This window comes from Bombina bombina, chromosome 1, assembly GCF_027579735.1.
Source record: "Bombina bombina isolate aBomBom1 chromosome 1, aBomBom1.pri, whole genome shotgun sequence".
Lineage (NCBI taxonomy): Eukaryota > Metazoa > Chordata > Amphibia > Anura > Bombinatoridae > Bombina > Bombina bombina.
The window spans coordinates 1,216,582,490-1,216,598,693 of NC_069499.1; the positions used below are offsets into that span (position 1 = coordinate 1,216,582,490).

Genomic DNA, 16,204 nt, shown 5'->3' on the forward strand with positions numbered 1-16,204 from the left:
CAATTCATGCAATGGACGGGGTGGGTGGGTGGATTTAGGGCATATCCTGAGCAGGACAGGAAAGCAAACTGCCATGCATCTGGCTCTGTCCCTTTAAGGCACACCTTCTCAGCCCTATATATGGCCCCTCCTATCTAGATACATTGCTAGGTAATGAAGTTCTGTTGTGGAATTCCTACTTCCGTTTCTAGCCCTGTAAGGTGAACGACTACTTTGCCTCTTCATAAGCTACACGCTACGCTCCTGCCTTTTCCCTGTGGAGACCCCTGCAAGTCCTCGGTCTCTCTCACTGGACAAAGTCTGGAATCCTCTGCTACGAAGCGGCCATCAGCCGTGTCAGCCTCTCCGTTGTTACAGCTCCTGTGTGTAACTGCTGACGTCATCCTGCAGCTCCTGAACCGCAGCACCGGACGCTCTCCTCACAGCCCAGCTCCGTGTAACATTGGGTAACGCTGTATCGCTGTAGTCATAACATTTACTTAACCACTGTTACTTTCCTACTGTCTGTTTGCAATCTTACTCTTTTCCGCCTTATGCCTCTGCCATGTGCTGTTGTTAGCACTTATCACCTACAAACACTGCACTTGTCTAGAAGTATCTGAACTGTCGCTCTTTCGCAATACTCCCACTTGGATATACTTTTGGCTCTACTACCGTTCAACTAATTATCCTCCAGCTATGGCAATATATTAACTGTTGCTCCTTGCAAATCAACCTCCATTGTATATATATTAATTGCAGCCTTCTACTTTGAACTTATCTGCATGTATACTAATGAACTGTTGCTCCTTGCAAATTAGCCTCCAATGTACATATATATATGAATTGTTGTTCCCTGCAATCCACCCATCTTCTACCTATATGAAGTATTTCATCAAGTTACTTTATCCCTTACAAAACTGTCGCATCTGCTACCAGCAGTTTCTCTAGACAGTCCCCATTGTTATTTATATACCTATTGGTGTACTTATATTGCTTACTTGTTGCCAAGATTAATATGACTATATCGTCATCCCTCCGTCTATAAGCATAACCGAATTCTGATATTAACATCCAGAGAATTCAGGTCTGGTGTGAGACTGTGTGGCATCTGTAAGCTCAGATTGGTTACCAGGCCCTTGATACAATTGGGTATTCACTTCTATCTGTTATAAGAGGTAGAAGCCTCACATATTACCTAGCCCTAAAAAGAAAACAGCCTGTATCCAATTAGCTATGGATTTCTCAGATTTAAAACAACCGTGTTGGCACTCTCTCTCAGAATATGGACCTAATGATACAAGGTTTGAGAGAAATACAGTCTGAACACGAACAGTTAAGAAAATATATCAGTGATCACCTTCCACCTAAAATCCCCACTGTAGAAAATAACCCTGAACCACAGGTGTGACCCCCAGAGAAATTTACAGGTATAAGGGCTCACTTCAGAGAATTCAAGAATGCATGCACACTTTTCTTTTCTCTGAAACCTGAAACCTAAAACCTATCCTACAGAGAAGATCAAAGTATTAACTGTTATTTCATACCTTTCTGGAGAGCCCAGGAAATGGGCGAATACCTTTTATGAAACCAATGATCCTTTACTAAATTCCTTGGATAATTTCTTCAATGCAATGTCCATCCTCTATGAAGATAGAGACAAACAAACTACAGCCGAAGCTTCAATTCGTACTCTCCCCCAGGGCAAAAGACCTTTTTGAAGAGTATGTAACAGACTTTAAGAGATGGGCACCAGACACCCAATGGAACTCAGCAGCCCTTAGGAACCAGTTCCGTGTTGGATTATCCGACTCACTGAAGGATGAGTTAGCACGTACAATTCTACCGACTGACTTGGAAAACCTTATATAACTCTGCATATCCATTGATCGCCGCCTTCGTGAGAGAAGATCTGAGAGGGGGTCTTCGGATCCGATTGTAAGGAAGAATTATACCCACACACTTAGTACTCCGAGTAGGTCTGTGGAGGAACCGATGGAGGTAGCTTTCGTCAGAGGGCCATTAAAACCGGAGGAGAAAGCCAGACGCAGACTCCACAATTTGTGCCTCTATTGCGCAGCAAAAGAACATGGAGTAAAGGAATGCCCTAGCCTCCTTAAACAAAAGAAGGGTAAGACAACAACACACCTTCATTCTTCTTATCCAAATGTTCACCCAACCTCACATTTTTCCCTCTCTGTCTCCTTGCAGTGGGATCAACAACATACCACAACTCTGGAGCCACAGGAAATTTTATTGACTATAATTTTGTGCACTGTAATAAGATTCCTTTATTAAAGACTGACAGTGTTTGACGGTTCATTAATTAAATCAGGACCTACTACACACAACACTACACCACTACAGCTTTCTATATCACCTATCCATGTCGAAACATGTACTTTTGAGGTGATCACTACTCCCCTGTTTCCTATTATTTTAGGTTTACCATGGCTGAAGATTCATCAGCCCACTATATTTTGGAGTAAGAACATACTCCACTTTGATTCCGAATATTGCACCAAATCTTGCATACCAAAAACTAAACATAACATCATGCAACTAACAGAAAACAATATGCCAGAGTGTTATCGGGACTTCGCCGACATATTCGACAAGGTAGAAGCATGGACTCTGCCACCAAATAGATCCTACGATTCTACGATTGAACTACTTCCTAATTCATCAATCCCTTTTGGTCACATTTACCCGATGTCAGAACCTAAGCTTAAGATCCTTAAGGAATACTTGGATGAAAATCATGAAAAAGGGGTTCATTAGACCCTCCACCTCTCCGGCTGGCGCGGGGATCTTCTTTGTCCGTAACAAGGACAACACCCTTTGGCCAATTATCGATTATAGAGAATTAAACAAAAGAACTCGGAAGAACAGGTACCCTTTACCTTTGATCCCCGAACTCATTGAGCGATTGCAAGGTGCACGGATATATACTAAGTTAGATCTTCAAGGTGCCTATAATTTAGTCAGGATGAGGAAAGGAGATGAATGGCTGACTGCGTTTCGAACAAGGCATGTCTTGTTCGAGTACACAGTCATGCCATTCGGGCTATGCAATGCCCCAGCCACATTTCAGTGTTTTATGAATGAGGTTTTCAGAGATCTTCTAGATGTCTGTATGGTAATATACTTAGATGACATCCTTATATATATATATTCCGACTGCTTAGAAAATCATATTTAACACGTACATTTGGTTCTCTCCAGGCTACGGAAACACTCTCTCTATGCCAAAAATGAAAAGTGTTTATTTAATACTGATTCCATCTCCTTCTTAGGGTATAGCATCTCACCTTCTGGAATACTCATGGAAACCAAGAAAGTAGAAGCTATTCTCAATTGGCCCATTCCTGCATCCAAAAAAGAGGTTCAGACCTTCATTGGCTTTGCCAACTTCTACAGGAAGTTTATTAAAGGTTTCTCCTCCATTGTGAAACCCCTCACCTCTCTCACAAAGCACTCTTATAAATATAACTGGACTCCTGAAGCCGGTCAGGCTTTCAACCTATTGAAAACTTTCACCACTGCTCCCATCCTACAGTTCCCTGATCCACAACTTCAATACCACCTCGAAGTTGATGCTTCGGACTATGCCCTTGGAGCTATACTATCCCAAAAGAAATCTCCAACAGAACCTTTTTTCTCCAACAGATTTGTTATAAGAGGTAGAAGCCTCACACAAACAGACCTCCCTACCTGTGACACAATTACTATACTTGATTAGGTCATTATATTTAGCAACTCATTATACTATCTTTAATATCTTCTAACACCTAATTTACAATACATTGGTGCTTTGTAAGAGGTGGTGTTGAAGTGAGGGGGGCAGTTGCCACAGGTATTACACAGCGGCCCAGTGAGGTAAAGTTACACCCCTGATGAAAATGCAGAGTTAAAGGGATATTAAACCCAAATTATATTGTTCATGATTCAGATAGATAATGTAATTTTAAGCAACTTTCTAATTTACTCTTTATTTGAAAAAGCAGGAATGTAAGGTTAGGCGCCGGACCATTTTTGGTTCAGCACCTTCCTTGGGTAGCGCTTTCTGATAGGTGGCTACATTTAGCTACCAATCAGCAAGCACTAACCAGGTGCTGAACCGAAAAGGGGCTGGCTCCTAAACTATCATTCCTGCTTTTTCAAATAAAGATACCAAGAGAACGAAGAAAATTGATAATAGGAGTTAATTAGAAAGTTGCTTGAAAATCGCATGCTCTATCTGAATCATGAACAAAAAAAATTGGGTTTCGTATCCCTTTAGCAAAATGCAGAAGAAGAAAAGTACATTTAAAAGGGGAAGAAGTGTACAGAATCTCACCTAAACGTCTTTGATGGCCATGGTATACCAGCTGCAATTTCATAGCTGTGACTGTCCATACAATTCCCATGCCTGCAGATAATACAATGCACAGATATAACAGCATATGGGCTTGAATGGTCTATTATAGTTTGCTACAGTCCCTATTCAAGGGATTTTATCTGCACAACATCTTAGCACTGTCCCACAGCTACACACGTACATTACATGCTATTTAGTTGTCACATGCTCACAGCTACACACGTACATTACATGCTATTTAGTTGTCACATGCCCACAGCTACACACGTACATTACATGCTATTTAGTTGTCACATGCTCACAGCTACACACGTACATTACATGCTATTTAGTTGTCACATGCTCACAGCTACACACGTACATTACATGCTATTTAGTTGTCACATGCCCACAGCTACACACGTACATTACATGCTATTTAGTTGTCACATGCTCACAGCTACACACGTACATTACATGCTATTTAGTTGTCACATGCTCACAGCTACACACGTACATTACATGCAATTTAGTTGTCACATGCTCACAGCTACACACGTACATTACATGCTATTTAGTTGTCACATGCTCATATTTTCCCAGTGCAATACCCTGTGTGTGGTAAATGTAAAAGGATCATTACCTTTTCTATGGTAAAATCTAAGTGCTTCAGATACATTAAAGGGAAGTAAAACCCAAAATGTTCTTTTCAGACAGAGCATACATTTAAAAAAAAAAAAAGTTTCCACTTTACTTCTATTATCGAATTTGCTTTGTTCCCATGTTATTCTTTGTTGAAGAGATACCTAGGTAGGCATCTGGAGCACTACATGGCAGGAAATAATGCTGCCCTCTAGTACTCTTGCATATGGATAACATTGTTGTAAAACTGCTCCCATATAGTGCTGCAGACACGTGCGCGCTCCTGAGCTTATTTGGGGTTTCAAGTCCCTTTAAGCTTTTTTTTTTCCTTTTTAAATGAGTCCAGTATTGCTTAATAGATCAGTATTGCATTTTATTTGTAATCTCAGCAGCAGATCTATGTTTGCTTCCCATAGTGGAAACAACTGATGACTAACTGTCTCTATGGGCCTGATGATCTGAAGCCCTCTGGTCATGTGACACTATCAGTGAAGCAAGGTCCCTCAAAGAAGTTAAAAAGGAATCAGCTTGGGAGCTGTTTTTCTAGCTATATGTGGTTCTGGATATGAGGGAGAGACACTTACATTAACAAATAATTAAAAACATATAAACCCAATTTTTTTCTTTCATGATTCAGATTTCTAATTTACTTCTATTATCAAATTTTCTTTGTTCTCTTGCTATCTTTTGTTGAAAAGCAGGGACGTAAGCTTAGGAGCCCACTCATTTCTGGATCACTATATGGCAGCAGTTTTGCAAGAATTATCCATTTACAAGAGTACTAGATGGGGCAGCACTATTTCCCGTCATGTAGTGCTCCAGATGCCTACCCAGGTATCTCTTCAACAAAGAATATCACAGGAACAAAGCAAATGTAATAATAGAAGTAAATTGGAAACGTTTTATTAAATTGTATGCTGTGTCTGAATCACAAAATAACATTTTTGGATTTCATAAAAAAAAAAAAAAGCCAAATAACCTGCATTACTGATAAGATATTTCTTCTTAGCACTCTGTAAAAAGCTTATACAGTAACAGAATAACATTCACATCCTTAGTATAGTATTAAAGAAGAAAATATATAAATACACAATGACAATATTTATAACTATTCTGTAACAGTTATAACTACTTATTACATATTTCATATTTACAACACGCAATACAATTTGTAGTAAAATTCCACTATTTATAGCCCAGTTTTTCTACACTAAACCCGGAACCACCTGGGACTGGCAAAAGCCCTCACATATGAGCTAAACCCACCAAAACTGCTCAGCTCAATCTCATATCTTCCTATGCATCTCTGTTATTCCTTCTATACAGTACAATAGGTACACAATACACAGTAGTACCTGCTCTCCTGGAAAGTTAAAACAATCTTCTGATATCTCCCAAAGCTGAGACAACACAAGAGAGAGAGACAATAAAAACAGATAAGCCATGGTCATCTTGTATTATGTTCATTCAGAACACAGCTGCGATAGAAAGCTAGATAGTGAGATAGATGATAGATAGTGAGATAGATAGATAGATAGATAGATAGTGAGATGATAGATAGAAAGATAGATATATAAATAGATAAATAGATACATAGACAGACAGATATATGATAGACAGATAGAAAGATAGATGATAGCTAGATAGATAGATTATAGATAGACACAAACATACAGCTAGATTACGAGTTTGGTGTTATGAGTGAAAAAGCAGTGTTATGCTTCATAACAATGCTTTTTCCCTAGCGCCGCTATTACAAGTCTTGTAGGTATAGGTGTACCGCACACCTTTTTAGCCGTCATGCAACGTCAGTACCGCACTTTTAAAAAAGTCAATTTTCAATGGGACTTTCATAACGCCGGTATTACAAGTTTTGCTGTGAGGCCAAAAACTGAACGGTACAGCCTAGAATGACAAGATCCGTACCGCCATCTAACGTCAGTAGTTATGAGTTTTACGTTACAAAGCTGTACCATAAAACTCATAACTAAAGTGTTAAAAAGTACACTAACACCCATAAACTACTTATTAAGCCCTAAACCGCCACACTCCCGCATTGCAAACATTATTTAAATATTATTAACCCCTAATCTGCCGTCCGCCAACACGCCGCTATAATAAACCTATTAACCACTAAACCGCAAGCCCCCCACAATGAAATATAATAAAATAAACTATTAACCCCTAAACCTCTGGCCTCCCACATCACTACATAAATATATTAACCCCTAAACCTAACCCTAACGTAACCCTAAGCCTAAGTCTAACCCTAACCCTAACACCCCCTAACTTAAATATAATTAAAATAAATCTAAATAAAACTTACAATTATTACCTAAATAATTCCTATTTAAAACTAAATACATACTTACCTATAAAATAAAACCTAAGCTAGCTTCAAAATAACTAATAGTTACATTGTAGCTAGCTTAGGTTTTATTTTTATTTCACAGGTAAGTTTGTATTTATTTTAACTAGGTAGACTAGTTAGTAAATAGTTGTTAACTATTTACTAACTACCTAGTTAAAATAAATACAAAGTTACCTGTAAAATAAAACCTAACCTGCCTTACACTAAAACCTAACATTACAATAAAATAAAATAAATTAAATAAATAAAATACAATTATCTAAATTACAAAAAAAAAATAAACACTAAATTACACAAAATAAAAAACGAAATTATCAAAAATAAAAACGAATTACTCCTAATCTAATAGCCCTATCAAAATAAAAAAGCCCACCCAAAATAAAAAAAAACCTAGCCTACACTAAACTGCCAATGTCCCTTAAAAGGGCCTTTTGCGGGGCATTGCCCCAAAGAAATCAGCTCTTTTACCTATTAAAAAAAATACAAACACCCCCCAACAGTAAAACCCACCACCCACCCAACGAAACCCCCCCAAATAAAAACCTATCTAAATAAACATAAGCTAACCATTGCCATTAGCTCTTTTGCATTGCCCAAACCCTAAGCAAAAAATAAAACCCACCCAATAAACCCTTAACAAAAAAAACTAACACTAACCCCCGACGATCCACTTACAGTTTTCGAAGACCGGACATCCATCCTCATCCAAGCGGCAGAAGTCTTCATCCAAGCGGGCAGAAGTCTTCATCCAGACGGCATCTTCTATCTTCATCCATCCGTCGCGGAGCGGGTCCATCTTCAAGACATCCGGCGCAGAGCATCCTCTTCTTCCGATCGCTGCTGTAGAATGAAGTTTCCCTTTAAGTGACGTCATCCAAGATGGGGTCCCTTACATTCTGATTGGCTGATAGAATTCTATCAGCCAATAGGAATTAAAGGTGAAAAAATCCTATTGGCTGTTGCAATCAGCCAATAGGATTGAGTATTCATCCTATTGGCTGATCCAATCAGCCAGTAGGATTGAGCTCGCATTCTATTGGCTATTTTCACCTTTAATTCCTATTGGCTGATAGAATTCTATCAGCCAATCGGAATGTAAGGGACGCCATCTTGGATGACGTCACTTAAAGGGAAACTTCATTCTACAGCAGCAATCGGAAGAAGAGGATGCTCCGCGCCGGATGTCTTGAAGATGGACCCGCTCCGTGCCGGATAGCTGAAGATAGAAGATGCCGTCTGGATGAAGACTTCTGCCTGCTTGGATGAAGACTTCTGCCTTCTAGATGAGGATGGATGTCCGGTCTTCGAAAACTGTAAGTGGATCGTCGGGGGTTAGTGTTAGGTTTTCTTAAGGGTTTATTGGGTGGGTTTTATTTTTAGCTTAGGGTTTGGGCAATGTAAAAGAGCTAAATGCCATTTTAAGGGCAATGCCCATCCAAATGCCCCTTTCAGGGCAATGGTTAGCTTAGGTTTATTTAGATAGGTTTTTATTTGGGGGGGTTGGTTGGGTGGGTGGTGGGTTTTACTGTTGGGGGGTGTTTGTATTTTTTTAACAGGTAAAAGAGTTGATTTCTTTGGGGCAATGCCCCGAAAAAGGCCCTTTTAAGGGCCATTGGCAGTTTTGTGTAGGCTAGGGCTTTTTTTATTTTGGGGGGGCTTTTTTATTTTGATAGGGCTATTAGATTAGGAGTAATTCGTTTTATTTTTGATAATTTCATTTTTTATTTTGTGTAATTTAGTGCTTATTTTTTTTTGGTAATTTAGATAATTGTATTTTATTAATTTAATTTATTTTATTGTAATGTTAGGTTTTAGTGTAAGGCAGGTTAGGTTTTATTTTACAGGTAAATTTGTATTTATTTTAACTAGGTAGTTAGTAAATAGTTAATAACTATTTACTAACTAGTCTACCTAGTTAAAATAAATACAAACTTACCTGTGAAATAAAAATAAAACCTAAAATAGATACAATATAACTATTAGTTATATTGTAGCTAGCCTAGGTTTTTTTTTTACAGGTAAGTATTTCGTTTTAAATAGGAATTGTTTAGGTAATAATTGTAAGTTTAATTTAGATTTATTTTAATTATATTTAAGTTGGGGGGTTAGGGTTAGATTTAGGCTTAGGGTTACGTTAGGGTTATGCTTAGGGTTACGTTTAGGGGTTAATATATTTATTTAGTGTTAGTGATGTGGGAGGCCAGAGGTTTAGGGGTTATTAACTTTAGTATAGTGGCAGCGACATTGGGGGCGGAAGATTAGGGGTAAATAACTGTAATGTAGGTGGTGGCGATATCGGGAGCGGCAGATTAGGGGTTAATAAATTTATTTAGTTGGCGGCGATGTTAGGGGCAGCAGATTAGGGATGTTTAGACATGTTTTTTATGTTAGGGTGTTAGGTTTAAACGTAACTTTTTCTTTCCCCATAGACATCAATGGGGCTGCTTTACTGAGCTTTTGTTTCTGTGATCGCAGGTGTTAGGCTTTTTTTTAGCCGACTCTCCCCATTGATGTCTATGGGGAAATCGTGCACGAGCACGTCAAAACACCGCTTGTATTTGGGTGAGGTATGGAGTTCAACGCAACCATATTGACCGCACAAGCCGGGTTTTGCAAAACCTGTAATAGCAGCGCTATAGGGAGGTTAAATACCGCCGCTTTTGTGGCGGTCGTTAATTTCCCTATAGGGCTCAAAACTCGTAATCTAGCTGATAGATAGATAAATAGATATAAAGATAGCTAGTGAGATGATAAATAGAAAGATAGATACATAAATAGATAGATAGATATGTAGCTATATAGATAAATAGATACATAGAAAAATAGATGACAGCTAGATAGATAGATAGACAGATAGATAGATAGATAGATAGATAGACAGATAAATAAATAGAGACCTGATGCTGATGTCTCTCATAGTTTCCAGAGAAGAAAATGACTCAGCGAGGTATATAACGCCATACATCGACAGTCTATTTCCACTCAGGCTAAAATGAATATAAAAAAATAAAATGTTCATTTCAAGAGCTGATGTTGATGAATTCAGGAGAATGGGATACTCTTAAAGGGACCCCTAAACCCAATTTGTATCTTTAATGATTCAGATGGAGCGTGCAATTTTAAGCAAGTTTCTAATTTACTCCTATAATCAACATTTCTTTGTTCTCTTGCTATCTTTACTTAAAAAGCAGGAATGTAAAGATTAAGAACTGGCCCATTTTTTATTCAGAACCTGGGTTATGTTTGCTTATTGGTTTGCTAAATATAGCCACCAATAAGCAAGCACTATCCAGGGTGCTGAACCTAAAATGGGCTGGCTCCTAAGCTTTAAGCTTCTGCTTTTTTAATAAAGATAGCAAGAGAATGAAGAAAAATTGATAGTAGAAGTAAATAAGAAAGTTGCTTAAAATTGCATGCACTATCTGAATCACAAAAGAAAAAATGTGGGTTTAGTGTCCCTTTAATATTCATTGATTTAAATTGTCAGGGATACTATTACTAGGACTGCATTTTACTAGAAGCTGCAGTGTTTGTATATTAGGAACATGGTTATTTCTCTAAAATTTGTTTTTAAATAGTATTAGGGATATTCTAGGTATGAAGATAGACAGAGTACTAATTTATTTTTCTTTGTTTCATCATAAAGGTGAATTTTAAATGACTGTACATGAGTGCTTTATTGGACACTCCTGTGATGAATAAATACATTTCTGGTGAGGCCTGTGGACACTTGTCCCTATTCAACAATACAGCTGTGGGAGGTGTCCCTATCAGCCAGTAAGGATTCATACATTTTTTTATCTTGCACAAACTTAATTTTTCTGCTTCTATTATACAATTATAATTACAATGAAATAATTGTTGGTCTTTCATATACATAGTAAAATATTTAGTTCGGTCTCTACTTAAATCAGGAGTCTGCTATTGCAGTGTTTCTCAATTCCAGTCCTCAAGGCACACTAACAGGCCATATTTTCATGATTGCTTTGGACAAGAGCAGGTTAATAACCATGGTTACTGATCAGATGATAATTTCACCTGTGCTCTTGTCCGGAAAATCTGAATTGGAATTAAGAAACATTGTACTTACTGTGCAAATTCAGCATGTAAGCCAAATAAAGAGTAATCTATAATACATAAGTGTTATGTTTTAGGTAAACAATCCCAGAATACTTTATAAATACATTCTTATACTCACATGACCTAAAACCCAAACCTTGCATCAACTGTGGCATATACAACCTTGTATGCTCAGTATCCCACAACCCAGCCTTATATTCACAGAAACTCACTTCACCAAGCGTAGACACTTCAGCTTGGAGAAAACCGGACACAAGAGTCTGATCCCTCGATTTTCCATATTGTTTTCCGACAAACTGAAAGTGAAGCATTGACGATTGAGATAAAAAAAATCCTATGCAGACACTAAAACGTGCTTTACATGATCTTACTTACTCCAGGTTTGCTAGATTGCTGCAGTTTTGCAGAATGTCACATAGTTTGGGCATGTCTTTTTGGAGAAGACGACAACCGGTTATCCTACAAAGCAGAAACCATTTTTATTAAAGGGCCATAATGGTCAGAAAAATGACATGCTATAATTCGTTAGAGCATATAATTTTAAGTCTAAGGACCCTACACTACTGTGTGTTTAACCCCTGCAAAGGAGCAATGCTGATCCTGAGAGGAAACCGCCGCTGAGCCAATCAGCAGCACGATTTGTACATCTGAGTTGGGTTCCACTCAGGACCAGCAGTGCTCTGTGGGTCCCAAGCAGCATTCTACTGTGTGTTTAACCCATGTGTAGTGTGAGGTCAATAGTCTTAAAATTATATGTTCTAACTAATTATTATTGCACTTTAAATATTTTTCCAAAATCCAAAACCAAAATGATGCATCAATATTATGGTATATGTATAGGGAAAGCTAATTCATATAATGTTATAAATCTCCAATATGCAACAGAAAAGCATCTATTGCAGTTTGTAATAATGAGCTATTTAAAATATAGCACTTCATTTTAAAAATAAAAATACAGTATAAAAATGCACATAGCCGCTAGAATGCTTTCTAGATAAATACACTCCATTAAATGGCATAAAACCTACAAATGTTTTTAAGTTTTTTTATTGAGAGAGTACAGTGCACACACAAAACACTAACGTCATCACAGTGCAATTTTTATTACAGTCAAGAGTGGATTTTTCTTCATTTCTAAACAGGTAATGTGCTCAAGAAACAATTCCATCCTACAAAATATTTTACCGGGAATAGCTCACTATTTTTATCACAGATAAGAACGCACCTTATCTCTTTTAAGGGCTCACAAATATTTTCTTTAGCTTCTGATATTGTTTCCTCCTTTGCGACACCTGAAATGCTTTAATTTTGTATATATTGTTTGATTAGTGCTTACTGTTAATTCAGTCCTCAAATCATGCTAATATTTGAGTGCATATATATTGATACATACCTTGTTTCCTGTTGCACATTGTGGCCCTCAGGGAAGAAATATATCACTGTGGTTTGCTGCAAAAATCTAAATAAAATAAAAATAATATTTTTTTTTTATTAGAATGACATAATACAATCTAAACATAATTATATATTTAGAATAGATTAGCCTAAAATCATATGGTGGTTTAAATATTGGAGAAATAAGAGTAAAATTGTAGCCTCCAATATATAATGGGTGCATAGGTTTCCCACTTAAAGGGACATGAAACCCAAAGTTTTTCTTTAAAAGGACACTAAACCCAAATTTTTCTTTCATTATTCAGAGAGAGTATGCAATTTCAAGCAACTTTCTAATTTACTCCTATTATCAATTTTTCTTCGTTCTCTTGCTGACTTTATTTAAAAAGCAGGAATGTGATGCATAGGAGCTGGCCCATTTTTGGTTGAGAACCTGGGTTATGCTTGCTTATTGGTGGGTAAATGTCAGCCTCCGATAAGAAAGCACTATCCATGGTGCTGAACCTAAAATGGGCTGGCTGCTAAGATTTACATTCCTGCTTTTAAAATAAAGATACCAAGAGAACAAAGAAAAATTGATAATAGGAGTAAATTAGAAAGTTGCTTAAAATTTTGTTCTCTATCTGAATTCAGTGTCCCTTTAATGATTCAGACAGAGCATACAATTTTAATAAATTTACATATTACTTCTATTGTCAAATTTGCTTAATTCTCTTGATATCATTTGTTAAAGAGTAGCAATGCACTACTGAGTGCTTGCTGAGCACATTGTGTGAGCCAATGACAAGAAGCATATATGTGCTTTTCAACAAAGGGTACCAAGAAAATGAAGCAAAAAAATAGTAGAAGTACAATTGAAAGTTGCCTAAAATTGCATGCTCTTATCTTAATCATGAAAGCTAATTTTGACTTAAGCGTCCTTTAAGAAAACCTATTACCTCATCTGCCGAGGCTGATTTGGGACATATACAAATGAGTTACTAGAGTGATCAACCAATATTTGAGTATAATATAGCAATGTTAGGATAGCAAGAGAATGAAGCAAATTAGATAACAGAAGTAAATTGGAAAATTGTTTAAAATTGTATGTTCTATGTGAATCACGAAAGAAAAAAAAGTGAAGTCCCTTTATGCCATTTGAAATTCTGAATATTATGGAATCTCTGGTCGGGGGGGGGGGGGGTTCACAGACCTTATCAGAACCAGAAAATATGTGGTGAATGATGGCTGGTGTATCCAACATTAATGCAGGTTTTTTTTTCCAAATAACTATTATTAATTCACAACCTATCTGTAAATAGCTATTTTGTATGAATTTGTGTTCATTTGTAATTAACATTTTAAAACATCACATTATAGCACCTTAAAACTAAACCAGCAAACAGTAATGCTGAAAAAGAGCAGTGCAGAGTGCAAAGATATGCAAATCAACAAAACAAATGTGTTCTCAAGAGGTTAAGGGTTCTGAATTTGAAAACCCTCAAAATTGTGTGAAATCCTGCTAAAAAAAACCAGGGTGGTTTTGATTTAAAGGGACAGTCTATACAATTTATGATTCCGATAGGGCATTCAAATTTAAACAACTTTCCAATTTACTTTTATCATCAAATTTGCTTTGTTTTCTTGGTATTCTTTGTTGAAAGCTAAGCCTAGGCTCATATGCTAATTTCTAAACCCTTGAAGGCCACCTCTTATCTCAGTGCATTTTGACAGTTTTTAACAGCTAGACAGTGCTAGTTAATGTGTGCCATATAGATAAACACCGTGCTCACTCCTGTGGAGTTATTTATGAGTCAGCACTGATTGGCTGAAATGCAAGTCTGTGAAAAGAACTGAAATAAGGGGGCAGTCTGCAGAGGCTTAGATAAAATGTAATCCCAGAGGTAAAAAGGATATTAATATAACCATGTTGGTATGCAAGACTGAGGAATGGGTAATAAAGAGATTATCTATCCTTTTAAAACAATAAAAATTCTGGAGTAGACTGAGCCCGAAAATCTATTTGATTTGAATCATGATTTAAATAACTAGCAGTAAGACTTGATTTAAATCAAGGTTTAATTTTTAGAATAATAATACAAATCCAGATATTTTTTTCCAGTGATATCAGAAAATACTGATTTACTTTTTTATACCATTAGAAATACATTGATAGATCATTGAAATTAATAACATCATTGGGAGGTGAACTGTCTCCAGTTTAATCGTTTCATGGGGTCCCTAACTAATGATCTTGGGAGGTGGGGAGACCACTACTCTACAGAAAAACAACATTTTAAATAAAACATAAATATATATACAGTATATATTAAAAAAGTGGTTTATCAGTACTGGCAGACAGCTGCCAGTACCTAAGATGTAGAGCACTAGTTAGAGGGGGGAGGGTTTGAGAGCTGTTTGGGACAGATCAGGGAGGTTGAGGGTAAGGGGGGGGGAAACAGTACCTAAGATGGGGGTGACTAGTGGGGGGTGAGAAAGGGAAGAGAGCTTTTTTGGGGGGATCAGGTAGGGATCAGGGGGTGGGAAGTTGGGAGGGTAATCTATACACTCTGGGGCCTATTTAAGAACGTGCAAGCGGACATGATCCGATATTGCGGATCATGTCCGCTGCACATTGATAAATGCCGTCAGCATACGCTCTCAGCATTTATCATTGCACCAGCATTTCTTGTGAACTGCTGGTGCAATACTGCCCCCTGCAGATTTGCGGCCAATCGGCTGCTAGCAGGGGCTGTCAATCAACATGATCGTATTGATTTCCGGCGATTTTTGAGAGATGAGCAATGACACCAATCTTATTACTTTGAGGGAACACTTTATTTAAATGTATAGAATATAATCTAATACGTAGTTATATTATGTAATAGTGTATAGGTGCTGAGTATCAGAGAGAAACATATACAAGAACAATTCCAGCAAGAGTGCTGGACAGGATACTAACCAGAAAAGAACTCTGCCCTCATATGTATGGGCTTAGTGTACATAGGTTTTAAAATATATCAACTTTATTAGTTTTATTTAAAAAGGGTTACACACAATAAAAACAGTTGCAGCAAGTAAAAGTGGTTTTCAAACTAATGTAGTGAAAATGGTGGATAGTTTTATATATAAACCTCTCTGTCATAAATTCTCCCTATACAGATAAACCATTACAGTACTGGTAAGATAGAGTGTTATTACAATGTAATGCCCACTTCAGAAGTAAAACACTGTGCATATATTAGTAATGATGATCCCCTCTGTGGATAACAATATGGTCAAATATATTATTTAGTCCTGCCTCTTTCAATACATAAGGGAGTAAATCAGTTAGTCAAATACATTACTCATTTTAGGATAAAGGTCTTTTTTCATGTATACTTGATTAGCCATTCATGACATCACAAGAAATGGGTGTG

The 16,204-nt window shown here is 37.2% G+C and overlaps 1 protein-coding gene across 1 annotated transcript in view; it reads right to left on the reverse strand.

The window, feature by feature from the left end:
• LOC128664100 (protein NLRC5) overlaps nucleotides 1-16,204 on the reverse strand; it is a 429,645-nt gene that overhangs the window by 198,058 nt on the left and 215,383 nt on the right. The window contains exons 15-20 of the mRNA XM_053718792.1: nucleotides 12,805-12,870; nucleotides 12,637-12,711; nucleotides 11,787-11,870; nucleotides 11,624-11,707; nucleotides 6,316-6,360; nucleotides 4,319-4,390 (exon numbers count right to left, since the gene is read on the reverse strand). Of these exons, the coding sequence (XP_053574767.1) occupies nucleotides 4,319-4,390; nucleotides 6,316-6,360; nucleotides 11,624-11,707; nucleotides 11,787-11,870; nucleotides 12,637-12,711; nucleotides 12,805-12,870 (426 nt within the window). The remainder of the gene's footprint in view (nucleotides 1-4,318; nucleotides 4,391-6,315; nucleotides 6,361-11,623; nucleotides 11,708-11,786; nucleotides 11,871-12,636; nucleotides 12,712-12,804; nucleotides 12,871-16,204) is intronic.